Source organism: Quercus suber, unplaced genomic scaffold, assembly GCF_002906115.3.
Source record: "Quercus suber isolate HL8 unplaced genomic scaffold, Cork oak 2.0 scaffold_377, whole genome shotgun sequence".
NCBI classification, from domain to species: Eukaryota; Viridiplantae; Streptophyta; class Magnoliopsida; order Fagales; family Fagaceae; genus Quercus; species Quercus suber.
In genome coordinates this window covers 710,054-730,977 of record NW_027069829.1, presented here as the reverse complement: position 1 = coordinate 730,977, position 20,924 = coordinate 710,054, and the positions used below count along the sequence as shown (strand labels likewise).

Sequence of the window (20,924 nt, the reverse complement as noted above, 5' to 3'; positions counted from 1 at the left end):
TAATACGAAGTGCACTAAAACGCAGCCTCACTAGCGACCATTCCACCTTGGAAATTCAAAGCAACAACATGTTATAAGAAGTTGTATAACTCTCAAGTCTCAACCAAGAACGAAAAATTAGTTGATGAAAACTAGTTAGCAAGGATTGACTGAGCCAGAGATCATGAACATGTCTTTTACAATAAAACTTGAAATTAGCTGATCATTGAAAATCAATGTGGAGACCACAATTTGGGTTTTTTTTTTTTTTTTTTAATAGTTTTGACTAGTATAATTGTACGGATGTTATAATGGTGTTTTATTGTCATATAATCATACTAATCCAGAGGTTTAAGGTAATTATTTGCTTTGTCCAGCCACACTCCCCACAGGACCTAGAGGATATTAAAGGCTAAATTGTCTCTCTCAAAAGCAATATAAGATGGTGACAATATTTTCATGGCTCACCTAGACAATGACCACCCATGATATAGCTATTCTTAATAAAAGATGTTGAAGTTTACACATGCAAACACTTCCTGCTTTATAAAAATGTATCTACAAAACTACTAGTTCTAAAATATTAAATGAATAATGCTAGGAATGCAACTAAATGAAAATTTGTGATTGATTTAACATCTCTTTTATGTAAGCTGGCATTACATTTATTATATAGTAATCACAACATGTCACCTGTTAACCTTAACAGCTGCATGCAGGGGCGAGGGAGGGGGGGGGGGGGGGGGCGAGGGGGGCACCTGCCCCCCCTGAACTTTCAAATGTTTTGACCCCCCCCCCCCCAACACACACACACACAAAAGACAAAAAAAAAAAAAAAATCCAATTAAGTGAATTTATGTTACCTTTCTAGCTTTCCTAGTAGTAGTAAACTTCTACTCCTAGTACAATTCTACATATAAAATTAATGGATCCCACTTAGTAAACTTGATGGACTAGACAAAGCTCCCTGTAGAATATTTTTATGTGTCAAGTTTCTTTCTTGGATAGCCAACTTGAGATATACATCCATGACATGCAGTCTACTGAAGAGTTTTCAGCAGTTAAAGGAATTGGATAGCTAGTTGAAAATATGGTAGAAATGAAAAAGAATGTTTCATATCAATTGGTTTACTTATTAGTGACTTTGGCATTGATCTTACCAGTTGCAATAGCTATCGTTGAAAGAGCTTTTTCAGCAATGAACATAATTAAAAATCGATTACGCAATCGAATAGGAGATCAGTAGATGAATGATTGCTTAGTCACATATATTGAGAAAGATATATTCAAGACTATTGAGTGTGAAGAAATCATGTAGCGGTTTCAAAATATGAAAAATCGTCAAGGGCAACTGAGTAAAATAAGCTAGATATGAAAAAATAAATTAAAGTTTACATTTTATATTAGATTCTGTATGACAATTACATTATCATATAGTTATTTACTTATTTTGTTATTAATATCGATTAATTTTTTTAGATTAATTTTTTACTTCCAATCTTATCTTTTAATCTTGTCCCCCCTAACCTAAATTCCTGGCTCCGCCACTGGCTGCATGTTGTATTTGTATGAGTAGTTGTTGCCTGTAAAACTGAAGCACAAATACTTTATGAAACCAAATAAACAGGGATATAACATGATATATTTTCACATGCAATCATACATTTAAGTATAAACAATGCAGTGAAATAATATTTTACTGTACAATCAAGTGAAATCAAATTATTAAGAAGCAGAAATCTTTTAGATGTGGACAATATCAATTAATCAGTTCTTTACCCATCCTTCCATGGCTGTGCCACATGAAAGGTAGCTAGGTTGAACATCATTCCTCAACCCTAAGTCAAGGGTTCATTAGAAGGGTACAAGGCGCAGACAAGTTGTACCTAAAAAATATTAGTTAACTTGTTGCAGGTTAAGAAGAAAAAAAAAAAAAAAAAAAAAAAAAAAAAAAACTAGAAAAGTTGTATATGGTCTAGTGCACTAGAAAAGTTAACATGAACATAACCATCCAACAAATTATAGAACAAATATAGCATGTGATGCTGGTTGCACGATTTGTTCCCTGATTTGAAGGAAGAAAAAAGTAAAATAAGCATAGTAAAGTTGGCTCCTTAATTAAAATTTCCCGCTTTGTGTTTCTAGTCATTTTGCTGATTTTATTCTCTGTCTTCAGCATTTGACAATGAGATTGTTCTCTAATTACAGGGGAAAAACAGAGAAGAACAGAAGATAAAACCAAATTGATATTGGTGCCATCAACTTCTAAAGAATTAAAATCCCCATAGTAATAAACTTTTTCTTTCTGTTCACACAAGATCTAAAGACATGTGAAACGTTTTCATACCAACTAAGCAAAAAATCTTGCACAAATAATATGTCTCAACTAAAAATGAGTGAGTCAACCAAAGCTCAGGTCTTGCCTTGGCCATTTGACAGGTAGAAGCAACCAATATTCCCAATTGGTGCAAAAGGGGGGGAGCAGGAGGTGTCAAAATTCATTGGGAAGAATAGTAGATAGTACAAGAACAAGGAGTGAGAATGACAAATTTATGAAATATTGGAATTTTCTGTTTCCCTAAATATACCAATGAATATCTTAGGATATTTCTGAACAATCCCTAGCATTTGGAATTTTTGATGACCTCCTACAGAATCTAAATTTTCTACAATATTTGCCCTTAGTACAATGTTGAAATAACACTTTTTACATTGAACTATAAGTAACAGCTTCTGCATACTTCACTTTTTCACCCTAGGGTCATATGCAATGTCCCTCTAAACTATAAATTTGAGCAACCAAGCCCCTTAATTATATGATGATTAATTGCAAGTTTGCAACATTTACCACTGTCAATATCACATAAAAAAAATTAAAGAAAATAAGCACATCATCATGTGATAATGTGATAAGTATAACACAAATTGGAGAAACTTTAACAGTGGTGAGAAATTGCAATTGATCCCTTTGTTTAAGAGGGTGATTATTTAATTTAAATTTTTAGGGTACGTTACAACTGATATCATATTTTAGGATGGGAAGATGCACTTTACCATAATTTCTTTACCCTACAGACTTTCAGGTTAAAAGGGGTTTAACAAGTACTCTCATGCAAGCTCCAGAGGTCAATGATGTATTTGAATATAATTCAAATTATGGAGGATTTATTTAAAGATAAAGAAAACTTTGGGGCAAATTTTCAAATAGCCCAAAAAGAAATTCTCTACTTCATATAAAAGCCGCGTGAATGTGGCACTACTTAATTTGTATCTGATTCTGCCATTGATACCAATCCAATTTCTTTCTGCTCTCTTGTAGTCCTCTAATGGACGCAGCGGCAGTCACAAGGATCAAAACAGTAAATCTTCTTGCATCTTATACCGCAGGCAGAAAGATGAACACAATAAATCTAATCCAACCATCATGGCCTTCTACCCAACCAAAAACACTTGCTCTCTATGCCTCTGGCACATCTTCATGTGGCAACTTTCCCGGCCACCAAAGATGTCCATGTCCTAAGTCTAAAAATAGCATCTTCTCTGTCACTAGGTGCTCCACAAAACCAGGCATTGACAGCAATAATGCGACAAATAAGAATCCTGCCATTGAACGGGATCCGAGTTCAAAATCTCAACAATTGGCAGCTCCTGTGCCAAATCAAGCACTAACATCTACTTGTTCAAGAGGTCTGGTGCTTGACTTGGGTCCCAAAAACAGCTGGGATAGTGCCGAAATTGGCTCACCAGTTGTGAAGAGATACATAGGAGACAATGAGGAAAGGTGGTATATGTGGTACCATGGAAGGTCTGATATTAACAACAACACTTCCGAATCCATCGGGTTAGCAGTTTCGAGCAATGGAATTCATTGGGATAGAGAAGAACATGTTAGATCATCTGGGGATGCTGGTTTGGTGATGAATTGCAGCAAGAATTGGTGGGCTTTTGACACAGATAGTATCAGGCCTTCTGAGATGGTTATTATGTCCAGCCCCATGTACAGTGCTGTTTACTGGCTTTATTACACAGGATATAGTTCTGAAGAAGTTAACTTATCAGGAGCTCCAAACATTTTACAAAACCCAGAAAGAGTCCATGGCGGAGACAAGAAAGATGAAAATCATAAAATTGGCAAAATTTTCAAGTCTCTGCCAGGGCTGGCATGCAGTCAAGATGGAAGGCACTGGGCCAGAATTGAAGGGGACCACCACAGTGGAGCCTTGTTAGATGTGGGATCAGACAAGGAGTGGGATTCTTTGTTTATTGCCGCACCTCACGTTGTAGTGCACAGCAACGATGACCTCAGGATGTATTATCATTCATATGATGTGGAAAATGGACAGTTCGCTCTTGGAGTTGCAAGATCAAGAGATGGGATCAGATGGGTGAAACTGGGGAAGATCCTTGGAGGTGGATCAAAAGGTTCTTTTGATGAAATTGGGGTCAAGAATGCGTGTGTGGTGAGAAACAGCAAAGAAGGAAACTATTTGATGGCATATGAGGGCGTTTCAGCTGATGGGATGAGGTGTATTGGGCTTGCAGTATCTCCAGATGGGCTAAAGAATTGGACAAGGCTTCAAGAAGACCCTGTTCTTAAGCCTTCAGAGGATGATGGATGGGATAATAAAGGAGTGGGGTCCCCATGTCTAATTCAGATGGAGGGAAATGTAGATAAATGGAGATTGTATTATGTAGGTGTTGGGTGTGGAGGAAGGAATGGAATTGGATTGGCAGTTTCGGAAGGCAGTAACATAGGAAAGTTTAGAAGATGGGCAGATTTCACTTGTAAGATAAATGTATAGAGCATTATTACCATGTTAACATATATCAATAATTGTTTAATCAAACTCTTGTTCATTCTAAGATCATAACAAAAAAGTTTAGTGTGTGAAATGTAATTACTTAGTACTTACTATACCATCCCATCAGCTACACTCTACTTTCATTTGTTCTGAAACACTACCTCTATTGATGGAACAATGCACCAGTAGTTGCTAAGGAAAGCATAGAATAGGATAACTGCAGCAACACCCAAAATTCTTCTGAAGCTTAGAGTTCTGCCAGATTTAAAGTCCAAGTCTCCTAAAATGATTCTAGTTATCAATCAGCTCTGAAGGCTCCAAAATTACCAATGTGCCTTCATAGAGCACTAACGTTTTAACGGTGCCAATAGCACCACCTTACTCTTAATCTCAACAAAGTTTTCTACCACAACTATTTGAGGTCTACCAATCAAATTAATAATTGAAAACCAACTCCATCTAGGGCCAATTCTACTGCTACATTGCGGCCATCATATTTATCTCATTTGATTCAATCCTTTTCCCTTTCCCTTTCCCATATATCACCCTAAAGTTGAATTAAACTGCTCCTCTTTAATGTAGACTTGACCAACCATTTCAAACTTCATAAAACTACAAAACAGTTCATAAAATGTGGAATAAAATTAGTGTTGGGTGGACCATAATTCGGCTCCCTACGACCACTCTATAAACAGAATCATGGAATGCAACGTTAGATGTTATAAAAGATTTTGAGTGTATCTCTCTTATCACCAATTGATTTTGAGGCAAAGTGGCATATGTCACAGTCCGAAAAGTGGTATCAAAGCCAAGGTCATAGGTTCAAGTTACAACTCCAAATCCTTGAACTCTTCTATCTGTGGACTTTGTCAAACATGAACACCCTGCTCACGACTTCAAGAACCCTCTTGACAATCACTCCAGCAACTTGTTTGTGTATTGAATGCAGCTATTTCAACTAGATCTTCAAAATTCTTACTTCAGCTCCGGTTGATGCTTCGAGAGAGCTTGAAAATCTCCAACTTGTGTGTACAATATACAGCTCAAAAATCCTCAAATAACGTGCCATAGGTCTCCTTAATGTCTTGGCTTTAAATCCACAAAACCCTAGATGCACAACAGTTGATTGAGTTAAAACAGGATTTTGTCAGCACGATTCTCAATAGGTTGAGATACAAGCTCGATAGGTCAAGTTAAGTGATTCTCAACCAACTAACTTGGTGTTGAGCAGGTATCAAAATTCCAAAAATTTCACGTCTTCTTGAGCAGAAACGTGGCCATGTCTTGGTCTTGAAAAAGGACTTCAAACACTCTCAAGACAATCCTAAAAGGTACATTTGTTCACTGTTTGCTAACCTAAGACTTTGGACTCAACTTGTAGTCGTAATAAAAGAGTAGCTAAGAAGTACTTAAAGAATCTAAAGGATTTGAGCATTCGACGAAGGAGATTAGGAGGTGGAATGAGGAAATCCAAGCAACAATTAGAATAAAAGAGCGAGAGCTATAAACTTCTACTTAGATATAGAGACAATGTCACTAATGAAAATTAGGACATGGCTACGAGGGATGAAAAAAAGGAAATCCAAGAGGTTAGATTTAAGGCTTATGGTTAAGTATATAGTAAGTTTGGGATGATGGATGGAAAAAAGAAATTTTATACACTTTCTAAGACAAGTTTTTAATTGAGGCTATAGAGGTAGAGGTGTGCATCCAACCCACTAACTAGAAGAAACCAACCCAACCCACTCCGACTCTTTGGGTTGGTTTTCGTGGGTTGGGATATGTCAGAACTTTTATTTTGAGTCTTGGGTTGGGTTGGATTCAAGTTGATAGTTTTAATAGCCCATCTAACCCAATCTAACCAACCTATAGATAAGTTTATTTTATTACCCTATTTTATTTTATTTTTAGTTTAATTTATTATTGTATTTTAAGAATTATTTTTTATGAATTTAGAAATTTACAATATAATTTAGGCACATTATGTAAATAGTAATCATTTATTAAAAAACATGAAACATGTAAGCAACCTACCAACATGACCCACGTGGGCAAGGTTGGGTTGGTTTCTACACATGTGATAAGTTGGGTTAGGTTGGGAATTTCATAACCCGGATTAGGTTGGGAATTTCTCAACCTATCATTGAAAAAACTTTCCAACCTGATTGTTCACACCCCTACATATAGGAAATTAGAGTGATGAAAGAATTATTCAGAAAAAATATTTTTATTAAATGCCATACAAGAAATTAGAATGAGTAATCCAATTGTGGATAAAAACTACAGTTTTGTTAGAACAATTGGTCATAGAACAATTAGATGACCAAGGTAAAGGACGCATTGAGGGGGATGAAAACAACAAAAGTTGTGGAACCTAATGCAATCCTTATTTAATTTTAGAAGTGCTTGAGTGATGTGGGTGTAAGATGGTTGACAAACTTTTTCAATAAGATTTTAAGTGTTAACAAAATGCACGGTGAAGGAAAAGCACTTTAATAACTTTACACAAGAACAAATGAGAGATTCAAAACTATACAAATTACCATGGAATTAAGTATATGAGTCACACTATGAAACTTTGGGAGAGGTGACTGAATATAGGTTAAGACATGAAACAACTAAATCAAAGAATTAATTTGGTTTTATGCCAGGATGGTCTACCATGGAAAGCTATTTTGTCATTGAAAATGACTAATGAAAAAATATTGAGAAACCTATAAAGATCTCCATATGTTTCCTATTAACTAAGAGAAAGAATATGAAGGGTAAATAGAAAGGTTATGTGATGATTTTAAAATAGAAATGAGTTCTTCTAAAGTATATTAAAGTGATTAAGGATAATATTGGAGCTATAAATAGTGTAAGAAAAGGTGGGCATCACCAGTAAGTTTCCAATCACAAATAGCTTTGTATTATGGATTAGCTGAAGTCCATATTTATTGCATTAGTTATGCAAAAGCTTACTAGATCAATTCAAGATGAAATCTATTAATGTATGCCTTTTGCAGATTATGTAGTTGTAATGAATGGATGCGTTAGACTAAGTAGAAGTTAAATATAGTACATGGAGTGCAAACTTAATAAAAGGAGAAATAAAGATGAAGGGGTTGTAAAACTTGATGATCAAGAAGTACCAAAAGATCATTGCTTTCGAAATCTTGGATCAACAATCCATAAGAATGGAAAGATAAAAAAGTATATGAATCATAGGATAAGAGCATGGTTAATGAAGTAGAAAAGTGCATTAGGAGTATTGCGTGACAATAAAAATGCCTATTAAACAATGAGAATTTTTTGTCTTCATAACTAACCCTAAAAAATATTGTCAAATGGAGCTAGCAAAATATTTTAATATGTACTCAATTTAATTGCTTAAAAATCACAGAAAATGGTTCCTTAAGCACAGTAGAAATCCTATTTGGATGTTATTCCCCTATGGCCAAGGAGTCACTAATAACCTAAGTATATTTTTCACCCATCATTTTGTCATAATTTAGACATTTGGGAAAAGAATCCTTTGATGTAGGACATTTTACATAAATACACTTTAACATAAAACTAAGGTACACAAACAGTACACATCCAGTTGCTCTCTGTTTGTCACCCATCATTTTTCTTTTTCTTTTGGTAAGTTTCTACACACACATGATGACATAAACATATACTATCTTCCCCAGCTTTCTTGCTTGTATTGACAAATAACTTATGCAAATTAGCACCACCTTGTGTTGGAAAATCTGGTTTTGTATCTCATACAAAACACACGGCGGAAGCAACAAACATGAATCTATTTCATTCATGATTGATAACATGCACTATGTAAATTTCAGAATTTAAAAACAAGATAGTGTACCTTGGTGCGGTGAAATTCAAAACAAAAGATTAGAAATACTTGGGAACACTTTTAATCTTCACTCCAATTTCACTTTATGCCCAAGAAGTGTGGTCTCTCAATCAGTTTCCAATGGAGAATAATCGAGTGGCTTCACTCACACATACACACCATTTCACAATGATGTCTCTCTTTTTCTTTTCACTAATGAAAAAATTCTCTATGTTTCTCTCTTTATAACTAACTGATTATTTAATTGGGCTGGCCTATTGGGCCTTTCCAATTGGACTTTAGTGCGTGGCTTGGAGTGGAACCAAAATTGACCAATAAGACATTAGCTCCAATGGGCCTTGGGCTTTTCTGTCAACTCTTGACAAGTCCAAAGTTATCATTAATTATATTTAATACCACTATATAAATATAATTGCACTCTAGGCCTTATTAAATTATATCCCAAGACTTTATTATACATGCAAACTCTTCATAAAATATTCGTATTAATACAAAGTCATGAATGTAGACTGCCACTTTGTAAATTACTACATCTTAATCCTTGAGTACCCGGTTTAATCCTTTAAGTTATTCATCATATATTTATGAAATCCAACTTCATAAATATATACTTTAGTAACTATTTACTAAAGTAGTTAGGCCTAACATTCTGAATAATAAACTCATTAAACTTATCTCAAGGGAATATTTTGTATCTTTATTAAGAGACTATGAATTCCATCTTAAGAATATATGTTCCATCAACACTAAATGTGGCTGTCAATATACTGTTGTTTTAGATCTCACTCCTGATATATCAAAGCAACCTACACTTCATAATCAGTTCCATTATTCTCTCAAGATTAAGAGTTCATGTAAATATATAAGTCATGAGATTTATTATTTAATTGACAGTCGTTAGGAAAATAATATATTTCACAACAGTCCAGTTCAATATGTTTTAACTCTTAAAACATATCAACATATCAACTAGAAGTCACCACTTCCATGATCAAGATAAATCATCTCAGTTAATATGTTATAGTTTTCGTAGATGAAACGCCCAATTTCATCACCGACTACGAACTAAATTCTAAGTTTATAAAAAACTAGTGATTTATATCTTCTGCGACTTTTCACATAAATCGCATGTTATGCATCTCATGGACTCTGTGATAATGTCCGAATATTCATATTACCATTATTTCAAATAATAATAAAACAACTTTATTAATTACAATATTAAGTCATACATTATGTCATACATAATATCATACATAGCATCATACAATAGGATTTAAGGGCATTAATCCTAACACCTTGATGGGAAGAAATTCAATTGAATTGATACGTTCAGAAGCATGCTTTGTTTAGGCAAAACTGAAAAAAAAATAATAAAAATAAAATAAAAATAAAAAATAAAAAGGGTTAAGTAGTCCTAAGCCAAGCCTATCACCTCAATCCTAACCCTATAAAATGGATACAAGAACACAAAATGTAGATGGTTTGAGCTCTTCTAGATATTACCACCCCTACAAGGTTACCAATGATTGAGGTCCTTTCATGTCACACTAAATTCTTGAAGAGAAATCTACACTTAATGTAGAGAAGATGGTGGGCTCGAGAGCAAAACATTGTAGTGCATATATCACAGGACATAGTAGCCTATTAATAATTCTCTCCTTTATTAAGATGGAGTTTATTTTCAAAAAAGGGAACATAATATTACAAACTTTAGAAATCTTTCTATGGTGTATTCTTTGAGGCCTTCCTTACTATTTGATTGAATTTTTATGCTCATAGAATGGCTAGGGACTAGGGCTAAGAAGGCCAAACTAAAAGCAAAAAGAAAGTCATCATACAAGGAAAAATGCCACTTCAATTGGAGCAAAAAAGTGAAAACTACATTTATGCACCCTTGACCTCACTAAAAAGTACTTTGAAACAAAAACATCAGCATAATTCATTTCAATAAGGAGCCCTAAACCCCAAATTCTCTCAACTTCTTTTTAACAATTGTACATTATATTGACAAGATTGTCATGAGAAACTGTATTTTAAATAAATTCTAGTGATTCTAAATTCCATCATTCAGAAGGCCATTAAAGGAATCTCTAAACATTACTCACTAACTCATTCCTATAAATTGTTAAACTTATTAATTCACACTTTCATTATTGATACAATATATTCTATCATCTCTCTTGGAAGGCAGCCATATTTTATGGAAGCGTGACATTAACCATTTGCTAAAAGCACATATATGATTTTTTTAAATTTTTGTTCCCATAAATTCCTCAAGAAGTGGAGGTTGGTTAACAAGTTAGTTAAATAAAACTTTGAAAATTGGATTTTCCTATTTTGGGTAATTAGTGAATGTTCACAAAAGGCAAAACTTCTTTTAGACAAGTTCTCACTAATTCAAGAATTGAAACATGCAACAACAACAACTAAGCCTTATACAATTGTGGGTCACATAAAACTACTGAACCATATACAATATAAATTCTAGGTCACATAAAACTTTAAAAAAAAAAATTCAAGAATCCCACAAAAGGAGTATTTGAATTTTGTCAATAAAACAAGTGTGTTAGTGTTACTGTTAGGCTCTAAGGAATTAGGAACTAATGTATTAGAACTTCAATTTGTAATGTTGGCAAACCATGATCAAAACGTCTTAGTCTTGTTTAAACTTGCTCAAAGTATATGTTTCTATGTAAAGTTAGAATTGAGTTACTGCAGGATTTACTGTGTAAACCTGTCTAGCTTGATCAATCGAAAATTAGGCTCGATCAATCGAAAGTCATGCATATCGTTTTTTTGCAAAATTTTCCAACTCAGCCCAAGCCCGTTTGACATGTAGGGTTTTATGTTTTGTCTTAAGTATAAAAGGGAAAACCCTAGCCACATTTTGAGGTTGCTCTTTATGATGTGTGTGTGAATCTTCTGTGAGATCTAGAGGTGTTTTCCTTCACACATATTTAGGGTTATCAAGAATCAAGACTATGTCAAGAACTTGATGATCATTTCAGTTGCTAATCCAAGAGCTTAAAGATACACAAGCGGGAGTGCTTGTACTTGCTAGGAATCCAAGAAAGAAGTAGTCTGTGGACTCAAATCTGTCACGTGGTCGTAGTAGTAAGTTTCCTACTCAAGGTAACAATAGGATGTTAGTGGTCTAAGTCTCTATTGTGTAAACTTCAATTCTTTCATAGTGGATTCATTTTACCTTGAGGATAGCTAGGTTAAATTCTCCCCAGGTTTTTTACCGGTTTGGTTTATCTGGTTTATCATATTGTTGTGTTATTTATTTTCCACACTTTACAATAATATGATATATGTGTGTTAACCTAGATTTGATAATTTGACTAAATTAATCACTTGACTAATTAACTAGGTTAATCTAAGTGTGTTTTAAAGGGTCTAAAAACATACAATTACCATTCACAATAATTTTTACTTTCTATTCTTGTTGTTGACTTACACATACACATTCAAACAAGCACATAATCCTTGCAAATACTAATATAGAATTCTTAATAGTGTAACTCCAATTTGACAACCCCAAATGTGTAAAACTACTCAAACATACATGGTTTTAATTTTTAATATTCTCTTATCCAAACTTCACATCCAGCTCAAAATGAATAAAAAAAGAACATGAACCCAGAAAAACTTATAGCATAAATAAGCAAAAAGCAATGAAAGATTATAAATTTAAATCAGAACAGAGGCTCCATTGCGAGAAGAATGTTTGTTGCAGAATCAGGAGCTACCAACTCGAAGCAGCTAAAGGCTATGGCTTTGTCTTTGTCTTCTTGTTGATTTGTCTTTTTGTTAATTAGTAGTGATGTTGCAGTAATTAATTTCCCATGTTTTTGCAATTAAATAAGATAAGATAGCACTAATAAAAGTAGTGGAGCAGTTGTTAATTTTTTTTTTTTTTTTCTTTTAAAATATGAGAAAAAGTTAACAGGGTATTTTACTTTTTATTATAAAATTTTTACGGCAAAGAAAAAAAAAATTCGTTCTTTATATTTATCGTGAATGCAGTATTAAAACTTTCTTAAAATAATTTATTAACAAATACTCATTAACAAGATTCTTAAAATATGTGAATCATCATCCTAAAAACATAAAAAGAGACTTGTTAAACTACAAAACTCTCATTAGGAGTGCCTTCTTCTAGAGCAACATGTTAATAATTATGAAAAATGTTTTGTCTTGTGTTGGACTTATTGTTTTTTTTTTTTTTGGTACAAAAAAATGAAAATTAAATTCATAGTTAATTACAAAGGCATTAGAAGGACTAATGACCTATATAGTGCTTGCCCTTGTCTAAATCTAACACCAAATAATTCACTAAAGGGGGTTTAAAAGCAAAATAAAGATTTTCAGTGAACAACAACCATTTGTGCTTGCATACATTGGTTGGCTTTTTCTAAAATAATGTTAACTTTATGTTCATTTAAAAAATAATATTGAAAATTTTATTGTGTTAGTACAAAGGAAAACAAAAGTTAAAATGAGAAGAAAACTAATTCTTGTTTCTAAAATTTTTGGCCTATCTGAACCAATCCTAATTAGGGTACTAGTCATGGCTATCTTACTTCCTTGCAAGGAATCAATGCTAAGGGGCCTCAGTGGTTTGAGTTCAATAAGGTAGATTAAGCCATAACTTAACATCATGTTCACCAAAAAGTACTAGTGATTTCAAACGATAAAATATAATAATTCTTATGTTCAAAGTAGCATTGTGTTTGCCAAGAATCTTATAGCTACACCGATAAATTTTGGTATTTTCAAGAGATATTTTTAGGATTCAAATTTTTCCTCCCCATTATAGCTATTGAATATTAAAACAATATCTTTCTTGTAAAAGTTGTAACTCAAGACCCATCTCATATAAAAACTCTAAGAACTACCTTAGAGCATCTTCAGCAAATTAGCCAATTTTTTGTACTGTTTGGACAATGAACAATAACATTTAGATTTTACCTACCTACTTTCTCAAATATACTTTCCAATAGATTCTCTATCATTTTCTCCATCTCATTTAAATATTATTTCTTCATTCATTCTTTGTTCATTTTTTATCATCATTTATTATTTTTATATTCATTCCCAACAATTATATTTTTCAATGAAAAGTGTTATGTCTACAACATTTTTCGTAATACTTTCACAAGAATCACATCAAAATCTTATGTGGAAAGTTGTTACTAATTCTAATTTGAACTTACAACTAAAATTATTTTTTTACTCATCAATATTAGCTAATACCAATCTATTACTTAAAATTTACTGTGAAAATACTGTGGTATCATTTCTTAATTGTCATTTCTTATTTTTTATATTATTTTTCCTCTCTTAATTCCATCCATGCGTTTCTTTTTCTTTCTTTCTTTTTCTTGGTTTTTGTCCACCACACATGTATCCCACTATCTCTATCTACCCTTCTTTTTCTTTTTCTAGTTCATTTTGGATCACTTGTGGTAGCCTCCAGAACAATAACATATCTCCACTTCTCCCTCTCTCTTTCTTTCTCTTTCCCTTACACACACACACACAAATTTCTCTCCCTCTATCTCACACAAACAAATTCTCTCTCATACACACATAGATCACCGGCAAAGAAGTGGAGATCGGTGTTCTACATGTTTTTTTTTTCCTGGTTTGATTAGTTTTATTTTATTGTTCAGATTTCATTAGGCTTATGAGAAAGATTGTTTTTGTGTTTCAAATCTTTTGATTAGGTTTTCTTTCAATTGGATTTTTTGTTTTTGTTTTGATTGTGGTATGTTTTAGTTTGTAAACGTTGAGATACAAGAGATTGAAGAACGAAAGAGAGAATGAATGAGAGAGAAATAATAGTAAATTAATACCACTATGCAGTTTTTTAAGATAAAATAAAGGTATGGAGTTGCTACAGTGTTTTCTAAATGTAGATAAGTACTGTAGCAACTTCAAAAAATATTTAGAAAAGTTGTGTTTAGACATGCTATTGCAGTGTAAACAGTGGGTTTTTTTTTTTCTCAAAAAATAGATATAGAGCATCTATTGGAGATGCTCTCATAGGACTGCACTTTGGGCCATTTGAGACTTTTGCCCAAGATTTTGGTGGCATTGAGTCCAACCAATCTAAGCCCATGAAAACAAAGCAATAAAGGTTCCTTATTAGCCGACATTGATTTCTTGGACATTGGCCTGTACATAATGGTGAAAAAGCACCTAAATGGGCATTAACTGGACTCAATCACGGAATAAGCAATTGAGTCAAAAACTTGCATGGTACAAGCCCAGCTCTGAGAAAAACTTTCAAACTACCATCTTCTAGATACAAACTCATGTAAAAAAAAAACAATTACTATTATTTCACTCATTTTTCACATATATTTTTTATATTATAAAATGTTAAAATTATTAACAATTGCACTATAACAAATTACAAACTTATGTGACAATGAATGTAATTAATATCACATCAACACCATAATAAATAAATTAATTACATTTTCTTAATGTTTTAAAGGTTAACACATCAATTTATATTAACTATTTAATAAAAATGATATAACCATAACACTTTTTTTAAAAAGAAAAGTGTTTACAAGACCGGACATATTAAATTTTGTTTAACTCAATGTTGAGACAATGTCCTCTTTTGTAGTACAAACTAAGAAAAAGAAAAGTCCATGAAGGGATTTATGACAAGAGACAAGATGATATCATAATGTGATCCTTACATATTTTTTCACTTTTTGAACAATTTAAAAAGAGAAGTATTACGAGTGAATTTATGAGGCAAGACAAGGCAATATTGATGAGACATTTTACATGCTTTTATTTTTATTTTTATTTTTTAAAACAAAGAATAACACAGTGAATTAATTAAGGATGCAATATTTATCCAATAATAGAGAAGAATCATGGAGTACTACTAAATTTGATAACTCCATTTATCAGACAATGAACTAAGGTCATTATTATGTGTTGATTCCAATGGAGATATGTGACTCTTTTTGCAGTGTAATGTAATGTGACAAGTAAAGATGAGACATCAGTTATGACCGATTTGGATCTCGTGCAATATTTAGGATATCGCATATGATACAATAGAATCCAAGAACTAATAAAATAGGCGTAAATGCTCTTTTCTTCCCTACATTTTGGGGTCATTTTTATTTTGGTCCCTACATTTCTATTTTACCACTTTTAGTTCTTAATCCAATTAACGCTTATTATTTTAGTCCTTTTTGTCAGCCACCAGACGGAAATAGCTGACGTGGCTAATGGACTGATTAAAATATTAATAAAAATACATTGTGGCTCTCGTCACCCATGCCACATGGGTTTTCCATCCCTTTATTCACACGTGACCCTCACTACAACCACTGGTGGCTTCAACTGAATCCCTAAATCGATTCACCTTCCACCTTCTCTTTCTGTGAACCCCCAAACCAAATCAGTCCACCTTCTTTGTCGATTTGAGATAGCCATCAAACCACTATCGCAGACAAACAAACCCAGAAATAGATATACCCAAACCCATTTTTCTTGGAATAGCAAAGAAAAGAAAAGCCATGAGATCTCTATCTCTGTGAGATAAAGACACAAGTATTAGCTCTCTCTCTCTGTATGTCCTTATATATAGCTAGCTTTATATTATGCGTAAGGGCCATAATGTTGCTTTTGTATATTCATTGTTTGGGTTTTGACTTTATCGATTTTTTTTAGTTACTTTTAACTGTTTGTTAGTCCTTGTCTGGGTATGTGCTTCTTTGTGACTTCCAATGTGGTCCTCATTTTCTCCTATTGAAGATAATGGCTGATTCTGTGTGTGATGTATACTGAATTAGTGGGCCAAAATACTTATGATATATAATATTAACATGTGTTTGTTTGTGGATTACTATGCATGTGTCTTTTTTTTTTATGACATTGTTGTTTAATATGTGTTTGTTTGTGCTTTCCAATGTGGTCCCTCTACTCCCCTGTTGAAGATAATGTGCATTACCATATTATATAATTCAAAACAGCTGAGGTGGATTGTGGAAAGATGAGTGCTAAGTTGGTAAATAATTAATGTGTGATATTTTGTTAACTAATGAGTGCTGTTTTGGAATGTAGTCAGTATTATTTAACTAATGATTAATATTTTGTTAACTAATGAGTGTTGTTTTGTTAACTAGTGGTTTATATGTGTTTTGCATGCAGCATGAGTGACCTATTTAGCTTATCTGTGCATCATGGTGGGTATTTTAGTGATAACTCTCGAAAATATGTGGGAGGTAACGTGGATATAGTGGACAATTGTGACCCTGATAGGTGGTCCAAGACAGAGAATGAGGGTATATGCAAGGAGTTTAGGTACACCTCTGTGAGCAGGATTTGGTATAAAATGCCTGGTAGTGATCTGGAGAGGGCTAATTTCCATTTGATAATTGATGATGATGATACCATGTTTATGACAAATTTAGTGATTGGTCATGAAGAAATTCATGTGTTTTTAGAGCACCCTATGGATAATCCTATACTAGTGGATGAAGGTGAGCATGTTAGGGCAAATGTGCAGCCATTGGCAGTGGAGCAAAACCTTTTAGGGCATGGTAGTAATGATGATGGCAGTAATGACGAAGGTAGTGACAATAGTACAAATGGTAGTGAAGATTATAACAATAATAATGAGGATCACATTGAAATAGATGATGAACAAGCCTACTCTAGGAGAGAAAGTAACACACCAATGGTTGATAATGATGATGTTGTTGAGGTTGATACTGCAGAGGTGTATTCTAGGAGAGCAGGTAAGGAACCTGTGACTCAACACCCATCTGAGGACAAGGATGTAGTTGATAACAAAAACAGTGGAGGAGATGATGGTGAAGGAAGTGGCCTAAAGGATGAAGATGTAGTGAATCCTAATGAGAGGGAGTTTATGGAGGATAGTAGTGATAGTTGGGATGGTTGTGATGAGAATGTTACTGAACCAGTACAAATGAGTGCTGGTGTAATGAACTCTGATTATGACAGTAAGGAGTTGCACAGTCTTGAGGAATCATCATCTGATGATGATATTGGGGATGACACTGATGATAGCTCTGAGGATGAATTGAAAACACTTGTGAGAAAGGGAAAGGGACAAAGGAAGACCTTCCCAGTGTTTAAGCCAGTTGTTAAGGGTGAACATATCAGATTTGAGAAAGATATATTGCTTACAACACTTAAGCAATTTAAAGAAGTTATAACTGATTATGCAATTTATGGTAGCTGGGGGATTAGATTTGCAAAAAATGATTTGCAGAGGGTAAGAGCAGTTTGCCAGGAAAAATGCAAGTTTATGGCATATCTAACAAAGCTGCCAAAAGAGAAGAGCTAACAAATAAGAACACTAAACTTGCAACACACATGTACTAGGAGTTATGAGTTTGATAGGGTGATGGATGAACTGAAGGGAATTAATGCGGATGCTCACAGTTGGTTGCAAGATCATTCAACCACCATATAGGCCAGACGCATATTCAATGAGGATGGGTTGAGTGATACAGTACTGAACAACATGTGTGAGAGTTTTAACAGTAGGATTCTGAAGTTTAGATATAAGCCTATAATTACTTTGGTATGAATCTAAGTCTTTGAGTAACAGTTAGTCAGATACATTGTTTGATACATTGTTTGATTAATATTCTGTGTGAGATTGCAGCTAGAGTCCATCAGGTTACATCTTATGACCAGGTTTCAAGAGAACAGAAAAAAGATCATGAAAGTGGAATCAGAGATATGCCCTAAAGTGCTTAAGATGTTGCATAGGGAAAATGCTGCAAACAGTAAGTGGCTTGCTTGTTGGGCAGGTCATACATAGTTTAAGATTAAAAATGGACTGCAAAGCTTCACTGTGGCCTTGGAAAAAAAACATTATAGTTGCAAGAAATGGGATACGACTAGCATACCATATGCCCATACAGTTTATTGCACATTCTTCAATAGGCAAGATGCTGAGCAGTATTTGTACAGGTGTTTTCATGTCTCTACATATAAGGCATGTTATGAGCCAGTAATTGCACCTATCAATGGCCAGAATATGTGAAGGCCCAGTAGTGTCTAACCTGTTCAGCTTCCTATCAAAAGAAGACCACTTGGCAGGCCCAAGAAGAAGAGAGCAAGGGAGGCTAATGAGACAGCAGGTAGAAGAGCTGGTATCTCTAAACAATGTAGGACCTGTGGTAAAATAGGACACAATAAAAGAAGTTGCAATAGTGAGATTGGAGGAAACTCTTCCCTACTAGGCACCACAAACAAAACCAGTGCAGCCAATAAAGTAACATTCTACAGGAAACTATTACATGTCAATAAATGTGAAAGTTTTTACATTCTATATGTGAAAGTTTTTACACATTACATGTCAATAAATGTGGATTTCTTGTTTGTAGAACAGCAGATGCAGAAACTATTCCAACATCAATCAGCCAATAGTACAAGCTCAAGCTCAAGCTCAACCAAGCTCAGCCACCCTATTTGCACCACCTCAACCATTTGTATCATCCTAGTCCACCATACACACCATCACTCCTGGTGCCCCAACTCAATCATGGACAAGCTCTCCCAGTCCATTGCCATCATTCTAATCTAGCATGCATGCCTTCAGTCCATGTGCAACATACCAAACCAACATGCACTTCTCATACACCCCAAGTGCACCATACCAGACCAGCATGCATTTCTCATCCAGCCTAAGTGCACCATACCAGTACAGCATGCACAGCACTGCCACACCTTTTCCACCACCCTAGTCCAGCATGCACAGCTCCAATCCAAGTGCACACCAGACCCCCACAGGATCATCCAATCCGGTTCAATCCAACTCCAATCCAATTGCACCACCCAACTATCCAATTCCGAGACTGAGGGGGAAAAGGATGGTTTGCTGCGAGTCAATCATCAACGCATGCTCTAAGAAAATGTGAATAGCTTGTTGTTTTATATCTTTTGATGAATGGCTTGTGTTTTGTATAATTATAGCCAAACCTTTATTTTGTATAATTGGTATTAGTTAAACAATGCCCTTTTGTTATTTAAATATACTTTTGCTTTTTTTGATGATAACTATGAAGATGTTTGGGTTAAGTTTGGCAGTATGTTAATTAAGATGTTTGGATTTCAAGATTGAGTTTGTTGTTTCCTTCTATCTTGTTTTATATGTGTAGTATAGTGCTTGCTTGGAATATGTTATCTGTTAATACCAGTTTCATTTGTTGCATGCACTTGGAAATCTGCTACTTGGTTCAACAGGGACATTTCCAATCCACACATCCACACATTGAATGAGAAAGGTATTCATTTATTTCTCAACAAAAAGTGTACAAAATAAGCAGCAGGTGTGTTATTACTAATAACTAATCCTATCAAAATAGAGCACACTGCCAACCCTCCATATATAAACACTACAACCCTACATGCCCTACCAAGCACAGCAACCCACACAAGTTATTTCCACCCCCTACTTAAGCAAACATAGAACTGCAAATATCACCACAACTACAACTAAAAACTTCTCTCTCTTCTTGTAATTTACAAGCTCAGCCTCAAGTTTGATGATCCTTTGCCTTTGCTGTGGGATAAGCACCTTACCACGTTCACATATCTCATCATCACGCCATTGGAAGAACCTACACTTTGGCCCAACCTGAAACGCAAATAATGCTCCGAAAAATGGAAAATGAAATTAACTAAAACCCACTCAAACAATTTACTGAAATTGACATACCTAGTAAGACAGGTTTTTTAGTACAGTAGCACGTCATTGGTGCTCTCCTCCTCACACTGGAACTTGTTGAACAGCTTACTTCCATTGGAGTTCAAAGATTGTTTGTTTTGATCGTGGTTTGGGGAGATGAGGATTAGCTGTGTGGGTAATTTTGGGAGTTTAGGGTTTCTAGTATTGATTTGGGGGATTTTGAGTTTTTGGTACTGATTTGTGGTTGTAGTGAGGGTCACATGTGAATAAAGGGGCGGAAAACCCATGTGGCATGGGTAACGAGAGCCATGGTGTATTTTTATTAATATTTTAATCAATCCGTTAGCCACGTCAGCTATTTTCATCTGGTGGCTGACGAAAATGACTAAAATAACAAACATTAATTGGATTAGGGACTAAAAATGGTAAAATAGAAATATAGGGACCAAAATAGAAATGACCCCAAAATGTAGGGATGAAAAGAGCATTTACGCCAATAAAATATTAAAAAATAAGCTGAAGAAATTTCTACAATTGGATGATATTTGTTTTTTAAAACCTTTTACCGTTTATTCTAAAACTTCTT

The 20,924-nt window shown here is 34.2% G+C and overlaps 1 protein-coding gene across 1 annotated transcript; it reads left to right on the top strand.

The window, feature by feature from the left end:
* The first annotated feature begins 3,221 nt into the window (after positions 1-3,221).
* Positions 3,222-4,836, top strand: LOC112005543 (uncharacterized). Its single transcript, XM_024037815.2, has one exon. The coding sequence runs from the start codon at positions 3,306-3,308 to the stop codon at positions 4,779-4,781; it is 1,476 nt and encodes a 491-aa protein (XP_023893583.1). The 5' UTR covers positions 3,222-3,305; the 3' UTR covers positions 4,782-4,836.
* Positions 4,837-20,924: the final 16,088 nt, after the last annotated feature.

What these genes read in the sequence shown, in the direction of transcription:
- LOC112005543 (XM_024037815.2), top strand. Translation starts at nt 3,306, where the DNA reads ATGGACGCAGCGGCAGTCACAAGGATCAAAACAGTAAATCTTCTTGCA.